We start from the raw sequence: 20,184 nt of genomic DNA, 5'->3' as shown, positions 1-20,184 counted from the left end.
GTGAGAGAGAGAGCAGATCAGAGAGCGGGAACGAGAGCAGAGGAGAGTAAGCAGAGGAGGGTGTGAGAGAGATCGAGAGAGGAAGACAAGAAGAGAAACGGTGCACGTGAGTGAGAGGAGACTGAGAGACAGGGTTTTCTGTGTGCTCGGTGTACATGACTAAAGAACTGTCCCTGCCTGCCTGGCTGCCTGGATCATTAGTCAGCTCCATCCCCTGAGCTGGGCTCACTGCTCAGCCGAGCTCCGTAGGAGAGACTGAGGAAGGAACACAGAGACAGAGACAGGGAGAGGCTGGCTGGGGGACTCAGAGAGGGTTTATGCAGAGGATGTACGGTGTTAGCCGGCTCTGTCGCCGTGAACGCTGTTGCCAGACCCCTCGGCTGCCACTGCAGGCTCCCTTTAGCCCAGCACTCAGAAGGCACCATCAGTCAGTGTGAGAGAGATGAGCTCCAAGCACTCCTCCGACTGGATCCCTTACAGGTACGATCCTCTGTTCTTTGAGACTCCAGAGACCACAGGAGAGGACAGTCTGTGTGTGTGTGTGTGTGTGCGTGTGTGTGTGTGTGTGTGTGTGTGTGTGTGTGTGTGTGTGTGAGTATAGAGTGCAGGTTGCTGCACTATTAAAAGGGTAGAGTAATGCCAGTCTTGTTTGGAAGTTAAGATTGTTGATATTGATGTGTTGCATTCAGTAATTATGGTGGACGCACACTCTACCATTCAATGCTTTATCTCATGTATATTAGATATGCTTGAAGTGAAATTACATGTGGCTTGTTCTGTGTATTAAACCTTTGTGTATACTGTAGACTATTCTTGGGAACTATGCATGTGCACTCAGGTAATAACATAATAATAAACTCATAATAACATTTCCTCTCTAATCATTGAAGCAATTATGTTCCAACCAGCATTAACCTGTAGTCCTATTAATGGCGATGACCTTATGCAGAGTGTAACAGAATCTATACAAAGCTGGGCTCGTTTTCCTAGAATGTATTTCCTTTACAACCACCTTTAGAAGAAAGCACTTCCTCACACAGACATATACACATAGGTAATGCACACCATTCACCAGTCTCATACATTCTACTGCTAACAGTCAATGATCAGTGTTAATTAGCAGTGTTAATTAGCTGTGAGCTTCTCATTGGGTGCAATAAAGACATATGTCTGCCCTACCTGCTCTTAACAACAATGCTACTGCTGCTGCTGCCTCTTCCAAAAGAAAACCCATTGCCATGGTTGCACTGCTTCCTCTGCTCCCATTGGCCGCTGGTTGCTATATATTACAGGGTTGGCTTGTCATGGCTCTCATTGAGAGATTGCGTCAGGAGAGCTGGCCTGCCATCATGGAGTAATGAAGGTAGTGATGGACCTAGCTGTGTGTGTGTGCTGAAGTGTGTGTGCACTGTTATTTGTTGCGCCTGTCAGATACACACTTGAGATTTCTCTATTTGTAATTATTTTAGTGGTGTTTGAGGTGGTTGGTTTTATAGGTGTTAAAGGTGAAGGAAGTATTGTTGGTGCAGTATTGGGTGACGTGGTGTATTGGGCTGTACCCAGGGACAAGACCCTTTATAAACTGCATAATGTAGCAACATGCTCCAGAACCACATCCCATTTGTCTGGCTGCCTTTGGGAGGCTTACTGGAGACCGGAGGGTGATAGGAGGAGAGGGTGGGCAGGAGTGGAGCGGCCGGTATTCCTCTCGCCCTGTCATGGATGGTTTCTCAGAGCGATGAGCAGTTACTCCCATCAGATGGAGCCTGCCATGAAAAATATATACAGACCCCGCAGTGGAGCTGCAAGCTGGGGACTCAGCTGCACCATGTGGCTCGTCTCATTCCCCTGAGCCAGAGCATCTATCAGAGTCTCCCTCCACCAGGGGGTCACAGCCCAGTAAACACAGCACTCAGCACTCACACAGAGACCAAGCACCTTCTCATGCTCCTACACAGTCACAATCACAATCACAATCACAATCACAATCACAATCACAATCACAATCACATACACAGATACTAAGGAACATGTGTATGCACACACACACACACACACACACACACACACACACACACACACACACACACACACACACACAAACACACAGTAGGTGTTTCCATGAGTATTCCATGAGTGAGACACAATGAGACACAAATCTCCAATTCTTCTCCAAAACTGTTTGAAATCTAAACCCAGAACCAGTAGATAAATTACGCAAAAACGTTGGCAGCAGAAATGTTGGCATGTTTTCAGAGAGATGTCCTTGAATACCAACACCATTTTGAGTGCACTGTATTAAACTATCAGAGAGAGAGAGAAAGAGAGAGAGAGAGAGAGAGAGAGAATCTGTATTATGAAAGTAAGTAATGCACATGATAAAACCTGTGATCTGTGTATGGTTCCCTTTACTGAAACTTCATAGATTATTCATGCTCTGGCGGAGAGCACAAAGTTATTGCTCTATTCTGTGGATACTTGGCATCCTTTAGTGCTACAGATAGATTAAGCTAGCTACCTTAACCTTCTTGGCAGGGAAAGTGTTACGTTGAAAAGGAAAGTTACGTTGTCATTGATATCATCGATGGCGGGCGCCAGGCGGGGGTGGATGATGGGGCTGACAGGAGTGGAAGGGGTCTAATGCACATTCTAGCAACCCGCTGAAGCACATCAATTAATCTCTCTTCCCCTCGCTTAATGAGATAGCTGACCCTTATTGTAACAGCTCTGTTTATGTCATTATCTGCCTGTCTGATGCCAATTCACACACTTTATTTCTGACTGCTGACAGTGAGTGGTTTGTTTGTGTGTGTGTGTGGTGTGTGTGTGTGTGTGTGTGTGTGTGTGTGTGTGTGGTGTGTGTGTGTGTGTGTGTGTGTGTGTGTTTGTGTGTGTTTGTGAGAAGGACACATGTGTATGTGACCAACGCGTGTGATTAAACCACCAAGTGTGTGGTTTAATCACGTCCGTATGCCTCTCTGGCGGACTGTAATGATAGTTGGGTGGATGAGAGGGGGTCTGCTAGAGCTTTGGTACCCAGGTGTGTTTTTGATTTCTGCATATTGAGATGTTATTACATGCATGTGTGCAGGCACATGCACACACCCACACACCCCCCCACCTCCCATCACCTACCAACCCCTGTCCCCCTACCCCTCTCCTCTGACTTCAATGACCTCTAACGCTGCAAGAGGAGCCCTCTCATTTCCCTGTAATTAAGAACTATTTGAGTGTTAATGACATGGGCCATGCCAAGCCACACAGACTGAAGGACCAATCAGTGAATATGTCATGGTTGATTAGGAACTAAGTGTGTAAGGGAGGGAGAGATAGGGATTCCTTACTGTTGCATTTACAGGTCCTGTTTATTCCCTTCATCGTAGCTTGGTTCCATCTTGTTTACTATAAATTTGTGCCTGCGGATTTCACACTTTCAGATGCAGCACTGATGCAGTTTATTACTTTTACCTACTTGTATATTTCCTGTGTAAATTCCGAATTTTAATGGTTTTTCATTTAAGTATTTCATATCCATTTTCTGTCTTGTGATGAAATATGAGATTGCTTCGATGTCTGTACATGTAAGATAAGGTTATTGTTTTACACTTTCATTTCATCCTACGAGTTTTGTGTGGCTCTGTAGGGATCCTCTTGGAGGCTTTAATGGAGGCATGCTTCATTCCCAATAACAATCCTCTTTCTTCAGTGACAGGCACTGTGTTTTTAAAGGGGTTGTGTCCTTTATTATGCTTTGTAGGAAAGCTGCATTGTGAGAGAGAGAGATTGCCACGTGTGGCAATTTCATACTGTCAAAATCGGAGCACTTTATAATGTGTTTTTAACCATCTATTTCTATTTCTCTCTGTCTCTCTCTCTCTCTCCCTCTCTCTCTCTGCAGCACCTTGGATGATGAGAGCAGCAACCTCCGGCAGCAGAAACTGGACAGACAGGTAGGCCCCTGAGGTGCATGTACTGTATGTGGGCTAACAGGACAGGACAGGACAGGACAGGAGTGTTGGATCACTTACGGCTAATGAGTTCATAGTTGCCTTAAAATATGCTGATAGAGTAACTCTTTTTTTGTGTGCCAACACTATGACTTGCTGTGTGTATGATAAAGATGTCAAAGTGCTGTGTGAAGCCTGACCAGTATAAATGACATCAACAACCCTTAAACAGCCTTGGCACTCTCTAGTGATTCATCAAATACATCAATTACCGCCTTTTCATCTGCTCTGACATCGTCGTGTGTGTGTGTGTGTGTGTGTGTGTGTGTGTGTGTGTGTGTGTGTGTGTGTGTGTGTGTGTGTGTGTGCGTGTGCTGAAGATTACTATATTCACCAAATTATGACTTTAGGCTAATCTAAGTGGATTTTAGGGATAGACTTTAGAGGATAGAGGATTAGGGTTTACTGTACTACTATGTTAACATAAATCACATCAGCAAAGAAAACTTTTAACAGCTCTAAGCTGCTCACATTCAGCACAACTCAACCTACATTATTTTTTTGAAAATATATTTTTATCTAAAGATAAACAGTTGGATACATATTTAAATGTAACATTGCAAACAACAATTTGGACTATAGCATTAACTCCCTCACACAGTGTACTACAGCACCTAGTATATCGGTGGGCAGCTGTTTAGGTTGCCTGTTTGTCTTATCACAAAGCAGATGTGAACACACAACTTCTAACCTGACAAGTGCATTAGTATGTAAATTTGTTCCTGGTCGGACTGCTTTGTGAACCAGTGTGTAAGCCTGATGTTTGTACAGTGACTGAGTCAACGTGAGGGCACAGTCATGCTGCTGCAGTGGGGCGGTATTCCCTGAAGAAGTTCCTGCTGGGTTCATGATGTGATGTGTCTGGATGACTAGAGCTGCAGACTGTTGGTTTCTCTGTGTTTATCTATCAATCTGCAGACATATCAGATTATCTGCAGATTAGACAAGATCCCTCTTGCAAAGTGACAAAGTGATACAAGGAAGGTTGAATAATGGTACAGCTTGGCCCATTTTTTCAGGTGTAGGCTGCAGAAAGTGCTTGGTCACTTAATATCAGCAGCAGGACAAGCTTGTTTATTACAGAACTAGAGCTGAGGCTGAGGTTGTTCAGCATGGCATAATGAATATTATCTCACCTCTCTCTGAAGCCTGGCTCTGTAGCCCTTTAACAAGTTAAAGAGTGGAGGGAAGGAAGGAAGGAAGAAAAAAAGAAAGAAAGAAAGAAAGAAAGAAAGAAAGAAAGAAGGAAGGAAGGAAGGAAGGTGCAAAACTGCAGGCCTATCAATGATCTATCATCATGTTGCAACAACTCAGCTTTTGCATTGTATCCTCCCAGAAGATCTGAAAGAATAGTTATTCTTTTAATAAAGACTACCAGAAAGACTACAGCACGTGGTTTGAGTTTCCCAGTGTCGTCCCTGCTGAACAAGCCATTCTTTTGATCATTAATGTGGGTTTCTATATTCATACTGCATTAGTGAGACCCAAGCAACAGTGTTCCTTCAACAGCATACAGTACACATCTAGCTCCCAGGCTCGGGGGTCTGGTTATGGAAATGGAAGGAGGAGGTACTTACTGTAATGACTTTGTATAAGGTCCAAAAAGTATCACAACATAAGTTATCTTGGTGAACTGAACATGCTGTTTAGATGTTGTCTTTCTGGCTCCCATCCTCACTGAAGGCAATTTATCAGATCTGCATCCAGCATATTGTTTTCCCCGAGACTAGAGCCTGTGTTTTCACATCTGTGCTGAAGGAAAGGAGACCAGGAAAGGAAGTCACTGACACATCCTAAGTAGAGCAGGCCTGGCCTTCTGTGATGGAGCATCCTGAGCTGTGGGGGTCAAGCCTGAGAGAGCAAGGACACTCTGTGCTGCTAATGCACTGCACTCAGCTGCCTGTGTTCCAGCACTGGAGCAGAGTACTGTACAGTAGTATTTTGTTCTGCACCATCAGGGATTCCCTCAATATTTGATGATGGCTTGGGCCTTGGGATCTCCCTCTGTTTGGAAGCTTATGTAATCACAGGTGACTGCTGACTAGGATGGAGGTGGGGACCGAACTGTAGGCTGGCAGAACCGACAGAAAGAGGGCAGGGTGGGGGGTTACTGATGACTGAAGCGGAGGATGAGCCAGGCAGGGGTCCTGAAACATTCATAACAGAACTCATTCATCTGTCTTTCTCTCTGAAGGAGGTTTTTCAAGACTTTTTAGTGCAGACCTAGAAGGTTTGAAATAGCTTTGAAAAAGAGCTCTACTGTTTTTTAGCTGTACTGGTGTAGAGCTCAAACACTGTGGCCTCAGGAGGGGGCTGGGTTCTACAGGAAGTTTCAGAAGTTAGTGCCTCCTCAGAACTAGGATTATTATATAAATTAAATTGGCTCATGTGGGAAAAGGAAAGTAATTATTTAGTGTGAAGTAGGATAATGAATCTGTGCACTGACACAGATTCTGCTGAGCTACTGGATAAGGATTTGTGAGCGAAAAGGGGGAGGAGGTGCCATTTTCATTTTAATGTGTTTTTTTTTCTTCATGTCTTTGCCATTTTGTGGACAGTATGTATGTACATGAACCGTACTGTCTGTAGCCATTATGTATGTTATAGAGATCTTATATGAGTTGTGTGCGTATGAATGGGGGCCAAGGAGATGCTACAGTTACTCTAGATCAGCATGGGTTTACTAGACACACCTGCAACTGAAGGTTCATTTTCTGGGAATTGTCAAACATAAACCAGGCAATCACTCCCACAGGTTACACCAAATGAGGTACAGTAATCACACACACACAGGCAGAGGTCAAACTGATGTCTGTATGATCAGCTCTTGTCCTTGATTCATCTTTTCCTTCTAGCTGTCCATACACATGTAAGCAGTTATGTCATTTATGTGGGACCATGATTGTGGGCTGGGCAGGTGCACATGTTACCCAATAATCAATCTTCAATCTGTAGCTCAGGTGGTTAGATGGCAGAGCTATCTATCTCACATTTATACCCCCAAGGACGCAGCCTGATGTCCTACTGTGTGTGTTCATGTAAGACAGTGTAATGTCAGAATGTGGGTTTCTGTGTGTGTGTCTTCAGCTTATGTGTTTGAAGGTGAAACAATGGATCATCATTTAATGCATCAATGCCTGAAGATGCTGTATGTGCATATGTTAATTATGCAGTGTCATAAAATAAAATGTGTGTGTGTCACAGCGAGCTCTGCTGGAGCAGAAGCAGAAGAAGAAGAGGCAGGAGCCTCTGATGGTGCAGTCCAACGTGGATGGGCGATCCCGTGCCCGTAGGACCAAGCAGAGCGAAGAGCAGGCACCCCTGGTGGAGTCTTACCTCAGCAGTAACAGCAGTACCATCTACCACGGTAAGGCTGCTATTTACCACTTTAAAGACGGCCATGACCCTGTCTGCCGGCTGGGGCCAGGGCCAGGCCCCCCTCACATTATTCTGTTCCCCTAGCACTGGTCAATTGTGAGATGTCCAGTATCTAGGAGATGAGATGGGGTCATTTTAAAGGGCAGGTAACTGTCCATAGCCATGCCAGTGTTGACACAGCACTATTGATCCAGCCAACTCAAATAGAGTGCTTGTGAAAGATTGCTGATTGGAAATGGAAATACTCTACTATGAACTTTACAGTCCTGACGCGGGGCCCACTGTTTGATCAAGTTGTACTATTGATTCTTCACTGCCGGGCCGAAAGAGAAACTTTACGATTTTAGTGTACACAAGCAGTTTTAGTGCAACTGTGCTCTGCATACATACATGGTGATGTACTGTAGAGCTACAGTTTATGTGAATGAGTTGTGAAGGTCACAAACTTATAATAACTTCATGAAATAGCTGCAAGTCTTGCTATGACACATTTTCTGTGCCTCTTTTTCAGTGTGTAATGACTGTAGTACGCAGGCACTTAAATCCAAAAGAATAGTCTCTAATTCCAAAAAGCAGGGTTCGGTACACAGGTTGGCAGTCAAAGAGTATGCAGATAATCCAGTAAGGGGTAGGCAAAAAGGCAAAGACAGAAAACAATCACAGGAATACTTAACACTAGGAAAATAGCCGAGACGTATGACACAAAGGTACAAAGACGAACTGGCACAGAGACAGGGGAACACACAGACTAAATACACAGGGAAGGATGATGAGGAAACAGGTGAAGCCAATCAGGGCGGGGTAGACAATCACACAGGCGGGAAACACACAAGGGCAGGTAGTGAAGTGTCTAAAACAAGAGACAAGATGAGGAACACAAAAATGAACAGGAAACAATAAATTAATGAGATGAAACAAAGACAAACATAAACTAAGAAACAGGACGAGACATTACACTGTGCACTAGTGGCTCTTTCAGATAGGACAGTAGCAGAGATGGTATTAATGCAGTAACAAATGAAACCCTGAAGAAGGTAGCTTGCTGCCGAAACATTGGTTAATAAATGATTGCATCAGAGTAAGAGTGTGCAGCTTTCTTCTTTTCTTTGAGTTAGTGCAGTAACAGTCAGCTGCGATTGGGCCGCTTATCTCCACAGAGGGGCTTTTGCAGCAGTCTAATCCCCAGATCTGAGTGACTGAGTCTGGGCTCCAGGCCATACACACAGCCCTGACTGGTAGAGAGGAAAAGACAGGACTGGCTAATGCTGGACTTCACCCAATTAACTAGACCCAGTCCACCCACTCAGGGATGTCTATGTAGCAAAATACTGTACATATTCTGTCAAAATAGAGCTAGAATAATAGGAATGGCTGTTTGGTACAAGACAGACTCGGAGAAAGCTGAATACATAGGAGTGTTTTCCCACTCCCCATAAATGAGAAGATTGCACAGCTGGAGTGATGTCAGTACAAAGTCTACGGTATGTCTTATGTTTCTTCATCTACTGTCAACCCTAATGAATGCCTTTCCCCATCTGTTGATCTGAGAGCTCAACTCAAACAGCCTTGCCTGCTATACACAGAGGACAGGAAGCTTGGTGTCTTTGAACTTTTCCTCAATATTCCCCCACTGCAATCTCACCGAGTCAGAAAGAATGTTTTGAGCCCAGTCAGTCAGTCAGTAAGACAGCACACACACACACACGCACACACACACACACACACACACACACACACACACACACACACACACACACACGCACACACACGCACACGTACACGTACACGTACACGTACACAAACACACACAGACACACACAGACTGAGTACATCTAACGTACTGCTTATGTGAATCTCAGCCTATTTTGAATGTCCTGATATTATGCGAACAGTGCTTTCAAGTCACAAACACTGGTACCTCTCTGCCTTTCTGCCCTGAACTTACATGTACCACCTCAGTGATGAGCCATTTGAACTATTATTCCCCTTGAAGCTTTTGTGAATAACTGCATGTGAAATAGGTTCTCACAATAAGATGTTATGTTGAGAGCCTCAGTGGAGACTCTGATCTGGCTCTATAGGGATTCTTACAAGAATAGAGGCCCATTTACACTCTCTCTGGAAACACAGTTAGAAAGGCAATACAGTTGATGGCATTTATGATCTAAAATGTGAATTTGAAGAGACTGAAAAGCTGGTAACTGTAGTACTGTATATGCCTTGCTGTGGTTCTCCCTATTGTTGCTGAGAGCATGCATTGTGTAGTTACACAGTCCTACTGTAACACTATGTTTCACAGAGGTAGCACATTCATGACCTGTTTGATATATAGTTATTAATTTGAGTGTCCTTTTCCTGGTGAGAAACCCACCACTGCTGTGTATCTGCTTCCTATAACCTCGCACTGTGCCCTCTGCAAACTATGTCTCCTTCTCCCTCACTGTAGCCTCAACTGTAACACTCTCTTTTCTGTCTCTTACTTACTCTTAATATCTCTCCTTTTCTCTCTATCGTTATCCTTCACATGCTAACCCGCTCTGTGCTGCTGGCTCCCTCCGTGGGTGTGGCTGTGTGTAGTCCAAGAAGCCGAACAGGAGGAGGTGATGGTGGTAGCGGACCCACAGCCTCCTCGCTCAGCCAAAAAGGGCCGGGCATCGGCCAGCTCCACCCCACAGACAGGCAGCACCAAGAAGGAGAGGAAGGGCAAGCACAAAGGTCAGCTCCTCTAACCAGCAGCCTCCAGACAGACAGGCAGACAGACAGACAGACAGACAGACAGACCGACAGACAGACAGACAGGCAGGCAGGCAGGCAGGCAGGCAGGCAGACTGGCAGACAGGCAGGCAGGCAGGCAGGCAGGCAGGCAGGCAGGCAGGCAGACAGACAGACCAGCATGCATGGGTCTGTCTCTTTGGGTCTGGCTCTGTCTAAAGGGCGTACACAAGGCCAACTCTACAGCATGTCTCCACCTGGCTCAGTGCTCCCATCCTGAACTTTCAGGGTGGAATTGAGAGGATCACATTGAACTCCACAGGTTCTCAATGAGCAGAAAGTCTAATCCTTTGTGTCTGAATGAAACACTGCATGAGAGAGTACTCTGATATGAGCAGAGCCAGAGATACCATTGTGATATACCACAGATATACCACAGTAATGATATATCACATGCACGTTGCATGTGAGAAGTAGCCAGACTGTTCTGTATATCTATCACCGTACACATTTCCTCATAGTTATCACCATGATAGCCGTGCTCAATTTGCTGCCAGGCATATTATCTTAACGAGTTGAAATCTGAAAAGCCAATGGTTAATATGCCAACTTACTCATTCTCAATCAGCTGCCTGGCTGTGCTGAATGCTTGTCTCTACACCCCATCCATTCTTAAAGCCTCCTCTTGTCGGATCAGGATCTGCCCCAATGTTTCTGTGCCACATCCCCGGTGGCACTCTGAGTGGCATGCTAAAGCTAAGGAGGCTGGCTTTTCAGAGCTAACTAAGCTTACTCTCTCTCAAATGGTGGTGATGATGTTAAAAGACTGGGTTCTGTCAGGCTGCCAGGCAAACACATCATTGATTGACTGCTAAAATATGATCCTTGGCCTTGTTACAGACCTCATCAATAAAGTGGCGTGAATAGAAATGGAAAAGGGAAATTGGGCCTCCTCTCTTACTTTGACTGTCTCTTTCCACTCTCTTTGTCTTCCACAATCAAAGTCTCAGTCTGTAGCTAATGGCTGAACACAGTATACAGTAATACAGGATATTGCTCATGAAATAACGGTCAAGCAAGTAATGTAACATTGAAATGACAAAATAGTATCACAGAACAAAGAACTTAAGTCATGATGTTAGTAATGTTATCCATTTTCACTAATGAGTATATTTTTATTTAAAAAAAGTAAAATAATTATGTAACACCTATTTCTTTCAGAGTCCACCCAGTTGGCTTATTATGGGATGCCCCAACCTTAGTAGAAAGTATAGGACGCATAGCCGTTTCTGTTTCAGTTCTGTCTAATTCTGGCTCATCTGTTCAATGTCTTTGTGTTTTTCCGTCAGCCAGTTAATGGGATTCACCCAGGGCTAGTGATTAATCAGACCAGAATCACAGCATCCAGCATTGATATCCTGTGCTCTTACAGAATGATGACTTACCCTGTTACACACACACACACACACACACACACACACACACACACGCATGCACGCACGCAGCACACACACACGCAGCATGCACGCATGCATGTACGCACACACACACACACACACACACACACACACACACACACACACACACACACACACACACACACACACACACACACACACACTAGACTGCACTGCACTTCTAACACCACACTAACAATAGCTGTAATCTCACTCTGAATGCAGCCGTAATTCCAGTTTAATCACAGTGATAAAAAAACACCATCACTAATTCACTTTGGAGTGATAAAATGCCCTTTCAGATTGTTAATTTCACCCGCCATGGTTACATCTGGCTCATCTAATTTCATGCGCTGCTATTGTGTGACAGAGGAGGAGGGTGGAGGAAAACAGCATCACGCCAGTGCCTTTGAAGCTGTAATGACCTGACCACTCCATTGATGCAGAAGGGACTAGTAATCTTGTGCCTTAGTGCCAGTAACTGACAGCAGCAGCAGGGAAAGACAGCATGTTCTACCCACTAACAGAAACTAATTGAATGACAAAGGAGCAGAGGATGACATAAGATATAAATATACCATAAACCCACACAGCACAGGCTTTCAAAGCTGAGCTGCTCTGTATGAGCTGTTCACTATTACTGATGCCTTTTCTGAGGTTTTAGCCTTTTCTCTTCATGTTTGCATACATACAAGCATGTAGTACTGTATGTGTGAACTTATGTGTGACGCATAACAGTTGGTTGTGTGTATTAAATCATGCATGTGTGTGTTCATACGACTGTACTTACTCCTGTACGACTGAGTGTATAAAGGAGTACACTACAATGATATCATGCATGTGAGTGTGTGCGTGTGTGTGTTGATGCTGTAGGAGTGTATAAAGAAGTGCACCACAGCAGTAGTTTGACAGGGGCCTGTTGTGGCGGGTGTTGTGGTCTGGGTATGGCAGGGATCGATGGCCCAGCAGCCTTCCAGGAGGATGGTCAGATACAGATACTGACGGTGGGTCACTCAGCCGTGGAGGAGGGCAGCGAGGGAGAGGCTGTCGTGAGCAGCGCTCAGCCGCAAGGCAAGCAGGACCTGAGGGTCACCATGCTCAAGAAAGGTATCCATACATGTACATGGACCAACAGAACTGCCTTCAGAATTTCGCTGTGTGCATGTCCCTCTGTGCCTTTGATTGGTCTGAAACACAGGTCAGCGATGGAGTGGCACTTCTCCCATTTAATCAAGGCCAACAGTGATTGTCCTGAGATGATGAGGTTGTGAGGACCTTAGACTCATCATCACACACACTGTAGGCTACTGTAAGACCGTGAACCACATACAGTGTCCTGTAGTACTCCTTTTACCTCAGATAGACAGTATGCCCCTCAAAATCAACTAACAGTAACATCATGTTTCTAACACCATGTGATTAACACCTCACTAAAGACATTGGCAGTACAGCTCACTGAAAGCATCAGCAGCTATCTGTATCTGTGTTTGTGTGTGTGGAGCTCTCACTCCTTCTAGCTCTGTTTTGCTTGAACAGTTGATTTGTCTCTGTTTGTAAATGGGGTCTCTCCATTGGCTATTATTACAGTGTGTCTAACCATCAGCTCTGTAAGCAGAAACACAGCTTAGGCTTAAGCTGGGTAATACAATGACAGCTCTTTCTCTTTCTGCGTGTGAAGGCATTTCTAGTAGTATGAACTTTGATGAGGAGGAGGATGATGAAGATGAAGTCAGCTCCAGTTCCTCCCAGCTCAACAGCAACACGCGACCGGGCTCTGCTACCAGCAAGAAGTCCTGCAAGGTAGATCTACAGTACTGTATGTGGTGCTCTGTCTGTCTGTGTACAGGTATTGATCTCTGTCTCCCGGGTGGTGCCTTAGCTTTAAACACTACTGTGCACTAATGCACCCTCTATTAGCTTTGTTCCTCTGCTCGGCCATCAAAGTCAAAAAAAGTCAGCCATGGAACATTCTACCTTAAGATCTACATACAGTATCTGCTCTGTTTTTATATGTTTTTCATTATAGTTTGCACATTTGTTTTGATCCATGTTAGTCAGCTAAATGGCATATACAGTGCCTTCGAAAAGTATTCAGACCCCTTCACTTTTTCCACATTTTGTTGTGTTATAGACTCAATTTAAAATTGATTAAATTCAAAGTATTTGTCATCAATCCACACACAATACCCCAGAATGACAAAGTGAAAACACTTTTTTTGAAATTTCAGTAAATGTATTCAAATTGAAATACAGAAATAGCTCATGTACATAAGTATTCAGTCAACAAATTACTCAGTAAGTTGAATTGAGTACATCTTAATGTAATTGTAATTTTGGAATTAATATTTTGGAATTTGTTTTTATAGAGTCTCTGATTTGCATAGGAATCAATTACACACTATGTAGATTAGGATGTCGCTGCCAACTCAGCAAATTCCATAACTTTCTCTTGATCCAGACAAACTCCCCAGTCCCTGTGACAAACATACCCATAACTTGATGCAGCTACCACTATTCTTCACACAAGAGAGATGGTGCAATAGTAAATGTAATGCTTTGTAGTAAAACCAAATAAACACATTTACAGCCACTTTCTTTCCTGTATCACTTGAATTCATTGTTGCAAGCACAATTATGGATATTATTCCATAATTGTGCTTATATAGATTATTTTCCATTAAGGGATTCTTTTTGGCCACTTGGTTATAGACCAATTTTGTAGAGTGACTGAGATGATGTTGTCCCATTGACTGTGCTTTTTTCTCTCCACCATTCAACTTTGTAGACCTGTTTTTGCTTTCTCATTCTGGGGTATTGTGTATGGATTGATGGCAAATTCTTTTAATTTAATCCATTTTAAACGAGTCTATAACACAACAAAATGTGGAAAAGGTCAAGGGGTCTGAATACTTTCAGAAGGCACTGTATATTAAATGTACATGTAGTTTGACTAATGTTTTCCCTAGTCTGAAGGAGAAAAGAAGGTAACGCCTGCATACCAATCTGCCTCTGTTTTGGTCCATGCACTTACTGAACTCTCTCAGAGATGAACATACCAGGTCTATTGGCATGGCTCTCTGTCATGCTAATGACGTACTCTGGTCCTATGGCCCTGTGGCACTTCTGCTTAAAATATCCTCCCCCATAAAGACATGGCCTCCCACGTGATGGTAATTTACCAGGTCTGAGGTTAGGGCCTTTGTTTATTTCTGACTCATCATCTGTCATACTCTCCCCCCAGTAAGGCTCCATGCTGCCCAAATAACTGCTTGGTTATGATTGGTATGAATATGAATCCTCTAATATTAATACTTAAGTCAGATGAAAGGGCAGGGGGGGGGGGGGGGGGTTCCAGAGGTTGTGTGGACGTGGACTATGGATTAAAGACGGGCTCCTGGGGGCTACTATGACATCAGATCCTGTTCAGGGTACCTGACAGTGTCACAGGGCTGCAGAGAGACGCAGGCTGGTATTTGGCTCTTAATCACTGGGTCATTCCATGTGGATCTAACCCCCAGGTGAAGCCCAGATGGTGTCTAACCTGCCTCCTGGTTTTAGACACAACATACTAATGCAGTTTCAGTCCCGATGGAGGTTTTGATCTTTCTGTTCATTACCCTTTGCTAATGAAAGGGAAGCTAATGGTCATTACTCATAGCTCAGCAGTCATCTGACATTAACAATGTTGCATGGGCTGTGTTGTCCCTCCCTCAGGAGGCAGCATCGGCCTCCACCCCACCCGTCAGCGAGCCGGCCATTGACGTAGATGACCTGGAGGAGTTCACCCTGCGGCCTGCCCCCCAGGGTGTCACAGTCAAGTGCAGGATCACCAGGGACAAGAAGGGCATGGACCGAGGCATGTACCCTACGTACTACCTCCACCTGGAGAGAGAGGACGGCAAGAAGGTGAGAGAGGAGCATGGGACGATTATTATCACTCAGACAGGGACCACAGTGTGGTCCATCAATTCTGATATCATTTGGGACCTACCTATGTACAACATACCCTGCGTTCCAGTTCTTCACCCTTTGCCCTGAAATGTGCATGTGTGCACTTCACCTCATGGATTTAAAAGCATTCAGGGAAAAGTATGGAGAATTAGGACACAGGGCTGGTGTAAAATACCATCACAACAAGGTTTGAATGAGAACGTCCAACCTTTGACATGCTGCTAAAAGAAAGATTAATTTTCATAGAGATGTTTTCATTGTGTTGTGGAGCCGTATGCAGTTAAACTAGGTCTCGCTGCTTCATGTGTCTCCAGGCATATTGATGGTGATGCTGATGTATCTGATGTTGTTTGTTTGCTAATTGGGTTATGGCTTGCCTTAGGTGTTCCTGTTAGCTGGGAGGAAGAGAAAGAAGAGCAAAACATCTAATTACCTCATTTCCATCGATCCCACCGACCTATCTCGAGGTGGCGAGAGTTTCATCGGCAAGCTGAGGTCAGTCTGCTGCTCTTTCATCTATTTGATGGGGCCTGTGTGCCTGTCTGGTATTTTCAAAGTGAAGCATTCATAATTATCAAAAATCTATTCTGCCTTTCAAGTAACCATAGAAGATGGTTGTTTCTTATATCCAGTATATGGTCTGGGGTATTGCAACTGTGTAGAGACCAGCGAGAAGAGGCCAGAGTGTAGTATTGATTCCATTCTCATATTTATCTACAGTATATACTTCTTCGTATCCTCAATGGTTTTTTAACCTTATGCATGAATGATGTTTGCCTTTTTTGGGAGGTGAGGAAGAATGTACTTGCAGTTTGAAACCCTCTCTAATGAATAGAGGGGTATGCAGCTCCACACCTGTCTGGTCTCCTAGAGAAGAGAAAGTAATTGGATTCATTACTTCCGTTTGAGCACTCATCTGTTCTCATTGCTGCCGTGAGGTTGGAGCACCTGGGTTCTAGCAGCTAGGTCTTACTAAAGCAGGGACAGAGAGACCCAGTGAGCAGGGACAGCTGCAGACCAATGTTCTGCAGATCTGCGGGGGGGTGTCTGCAGTGTAGATGGGTGTGTTTGCACACTTTGTAGATTTTCCAGTTTTGGGTGAGTTTGCCATCTGTGTGTGAGTGTGCTATCTGTGAGAGAGTATGTGTGTGTGTGTGTGTGTGTGTGTGTGTGTGTGTGTGTCTGTGTGTGTGTGTGTGTGTGTGTGTGTGTGTGTGTGTCTGTGTGTGTGTGTGTGTGTGTGTGTGTGTGTGTGTGTGTGTGTGTGTGTGTGTGTGTGTGTGTGTGTGCTCTCTGCCTGCTTTCTCTGCCAGTGTTGTGTCATGGCTCCAGGCTTCAATAGCCAGGCAATGACATCAGTGAGCCTAAGAGATGCCATCAGCTCCTTCACGGCGGCTCCACAGAGGCCAACAGGGAGTCTAATTAAACATGGCCTGGCTAGTCTTCATTAATGTTGTGTTGCTGGTCGATACAGTCTGTGTTCCTCCCTCTCCTCGTGCCTCTATCATCACTCTACCATCTAACACTTGAGTGATAGAGAGGTGTATTGGGATGAGCAGGTGACCTTTCACCTGCCTCTGCTGAGAGCCATGGAGAGACCTTGCAGATTAGGTCCTGACATTTCATTTGACCTTCAAGAGCTGTCCAATCAGGCAGTCTAGAGCTGTAGTGTCTGATTGCAGGAGAGTGGTTAACAGAGATGCGAGATTTCTCCGGCTCAAGCTCTGCTGAAAGCTCACCAGGGCTCTCCTGTTATTCAGAGCCATAATAGGAATTGTTATGGCAGCTAAACACAAAGTACCTTTTTGCTTGTAACATTACATTTACAATGACAGTTTTGACTGTATTGTAAAATACAAATACATTGTGATTGTGAATTTAGTTGAATAATACGATGGTGACTTTAAAAGGACTGGTGATTGTAAGTGTCGAATCATTAAAGACAATGATGATGATGATGATAATTGTTATGTAAACCATTTACGGTGATTGCTCATGGCCTAGATACAAATGTATTGTTTCCTAAGGGGTGATTAGCAGAGCTGATTCCCTGTCATTGTGTCTGATTGAAGTAGGGGGTCCAGTAGGTGGCTGATTAGAGATAATGGCTTCATTTGTCTCCATGCCTCTTTACCCCTGAAGTGTGGTGCACACAGTCCCCTCAACTTCAGTGTGTGTGTTCTCTCTGCAGGTCCAACCTCATGGGGACCAAGTTTACAGTGTACGACAGTGGCTTGAACCCTGTGAAGACCACCTCCAGCCTCGAAGCCAGCAACCTGCGTCAGGAGGTGGCAGCTATTTGCTATGTGAGTCCTGCCCTCTATTGCCTAAGGAAACCACACAGTCATACATACTGTACACACACGCACGCACGCAGGCAAGCACACATGCACGTACACACACACTTACACACACACAAACACACACACACATACATACGTGTGCAGAGAGCTAGACTCAGGGGTTATGACCAGCCCCATAGCCCCTGAACAGAGCCTTTGATAGGCCCTTTCTCAGTTGTTCTCCACTCGCTTCCAACTCAAAACACATTGGAGGAGAACATCTAAGTTTCCTTCTCTTGGATATTCTCCTCCAATGCTTTTTGAGAAGGAAGCGAGTGGAGGACGGAGTAGAGGACGCGAGGAATCAAGTTTCTAACAATTGAGAAAGGGCCACAGTCTGCAGAGACTGGGATGTGTCACATACTACATCAATGATGGAGTGTGGGGACACCTAGTGCTCATTATCTAAATGGCAACAGTTTAAACCTCATACATTATAATTAAGATGACTCACTCTCTGGATGCCATTATGTCATACCTCTCAAGTTTATTGAGTTCATTACCTGACTTGACTAGAATAGTGAAGAAGCATAGTCAAATATTTTTGTTGGAGTAGGCTTGCCAGATGTTACTGTTTATGAGAGCATACTTGCAACATGTTTTCACTCTCATTCCCTTTTCAGGAGACCAATGTTCTAGGGTTCAAAGGACCTCGTAAAATGAGTGTCATCATTCCTGGAATGAACATGGACCATGAGAGGGTCTCCATCCGCCCACGGAATGTAAGTCAACTCAGAGTTCTCAAAAACAATGAGTACAATCATCTGAATGACAGTCATGTGAATGAGTACAGTCATATGAATGAGTACAATCACGTGAATGACAATGTTAGTTTGTTGACTGTAGTGATGCTCATGATGCGATGATACCCCTGTCCTCACCCCACCCAGGACCATGAGTCTCTGCTGGCGAGGTGGCAGAATAAGAGCACGGAGAGCGTGATCGAGCTTCACAACAAGACCCCCGTGTGGAACGATGACACGCAGTCCTACGTGCTCAACTTCCACGGCCGAGTCACACAGGCCTCTGTCAAGAATTTCCAGATCATCCACGACAACGACCGTGAGAAATAGGCCTCTTACCTGTATACTGTAGATACTGTACCTGTTGTGTACTGGTAATATAGATACCTGTTGCTGTGTTGTTGGGAAATGTAGTTCATCTCTCAAACCTTACCTCGTTTGTGTCTTACCCCTGTAGCGGACTACATTGTGATGCAGTTTGGCCGTGTAGCGGAGGACGTCTTCACCATGGACTATAACTACCCTATGTGTGCCCTGCAAGCCTTTGCTATTGCTCTCTCCAGCTTTGACAGCAAGCTGGCCTGTGAGTAGCAGCCCTTCCCCTGCCCTCATGAGAAGCTACCTGCCCCCAACTGAAGGTCCATGGACCTCCCCCACGTTCCCATCTGTCCCCTCACCAAGGGCTGCACTTATCACTGGGGCCTGGGAGCCCCAAACTGAGAATTGAATTCCAACCTGGAGTTCTGGTGGAGTTGAGAATAGTGTGGTGGCATACCCTGCATGTCTCTGTGTGTGTGTGTGTGTGTGTGTGTGTGTGTGTGTGCGTGCGTGCGTGCGTGCGTGCGTGCGTGCGTGCGTGCGTGCGTGCGTGCGTGCGTGCGTGCGTGCGTGCGTGCATGTGTGCATGCGTGGGAGTGGGAGTTTGTGTTTGGGTGCTCCTTTCAACTCTTCCTACAGTACTTCTATTCTGGATAAGGATATCTCAGTCTGTGGAAAGGACAAGCACAAAGACTAATCCACTGTTGCGTCTTAAGGCTTATTTTAATACATCATGTTTTAAATGATATTGTAACATTGAAAACTGTTACTTTACGTATCAGATGTGGAATTAACATTTCTTTAACCATGAGTGAATTTTGTATGAATTTAACATATACATATTGCTAAATAACACAAATAATTGTCCATCCTCATCTTCAAGTGTAATTGGTGGAATGGGGATTTTGGACAACCCATTTTGCATCCTTCAGCACAAAAGAAATGTGTTTGGATGTATCATCTTAGTAACTAACCCCCATGCACTTCCTCTAGTACTCAAAATGGGACTGAAAACTGGTAACACCTTACATTAAGGTTGCCTTTTATAAAGGTTTATAACGGGTTCATAAGTTGGTGTGCATGTTATAAGCATTTGTTAAAAAGCATTAATAACAGTGCAGCTACATACAAGCTCACTAATTTGCAAGAACCAAATGACTATCACATAATTTCAGACAATGAATTTTAAAAGTTTAAGATTTACAAATGAATGATACATAGTCCATAAATTACTTTTGCAAAGTCTTTATAAAGGCAACCTTGACATAATGTGTTA

At 44.5% G+C, this 20,184-nt stretch overlaps 1 protein-coding gene across 1 annotated transcript; it reads left to right on the top strand.

Moving 5' to 3' along the window:
• Positions 1 to 442: 442 nt before the first annotated feature.
• On the top strand, positions 443 to 19,181 carry tub (TUB bipartite transcription factor; the record flags this gene model as incomplete). The annotated part of the gene is made up of 12 exons (XM_083665123.1): positions 443 to 480; positions 3,899 to 3,950; positions 7,212 to 7,374; positions 9,963 to 10,100; positions 12,506 to 12,661; positions 13,233 to 13,354; positions 15,269 to 15,460; positions 15,888 to 16,000; positions 17,697 to 17,811; positions 18,471 to 18,569; positions 18,738 to 18,909; positions 19,048 to 19,181. The coding sequence occupies 12 exons, from the start codon at positions 443 to 445 to the stop codon at positions 19,179 to 19,181; spliced, it is 1,494 nt and encodes a 497-aa protein (XP_083521249.1).
• Between the last annotated feature and the right edge of the window lie 1,003 nt (positions 19,182 to 20,184).

Source organism: Argentina silus, assembly GCF_951799395.1.
Source record: "Argentina silus genome assembly, chromosome: 2".
Taxonomy (NCBI): domain Eukaryota; kingdom Metazoa; phylum Chordata; class Actinopteri; order Argentiniformes; family Argentinidae; genus Argentina; species Argentina silus.
The sequence above is the reverse complement of the archived record's forward strand: the minus strand, read 5'-3'. Positions and strand labels throughout refer to the sequence as shown.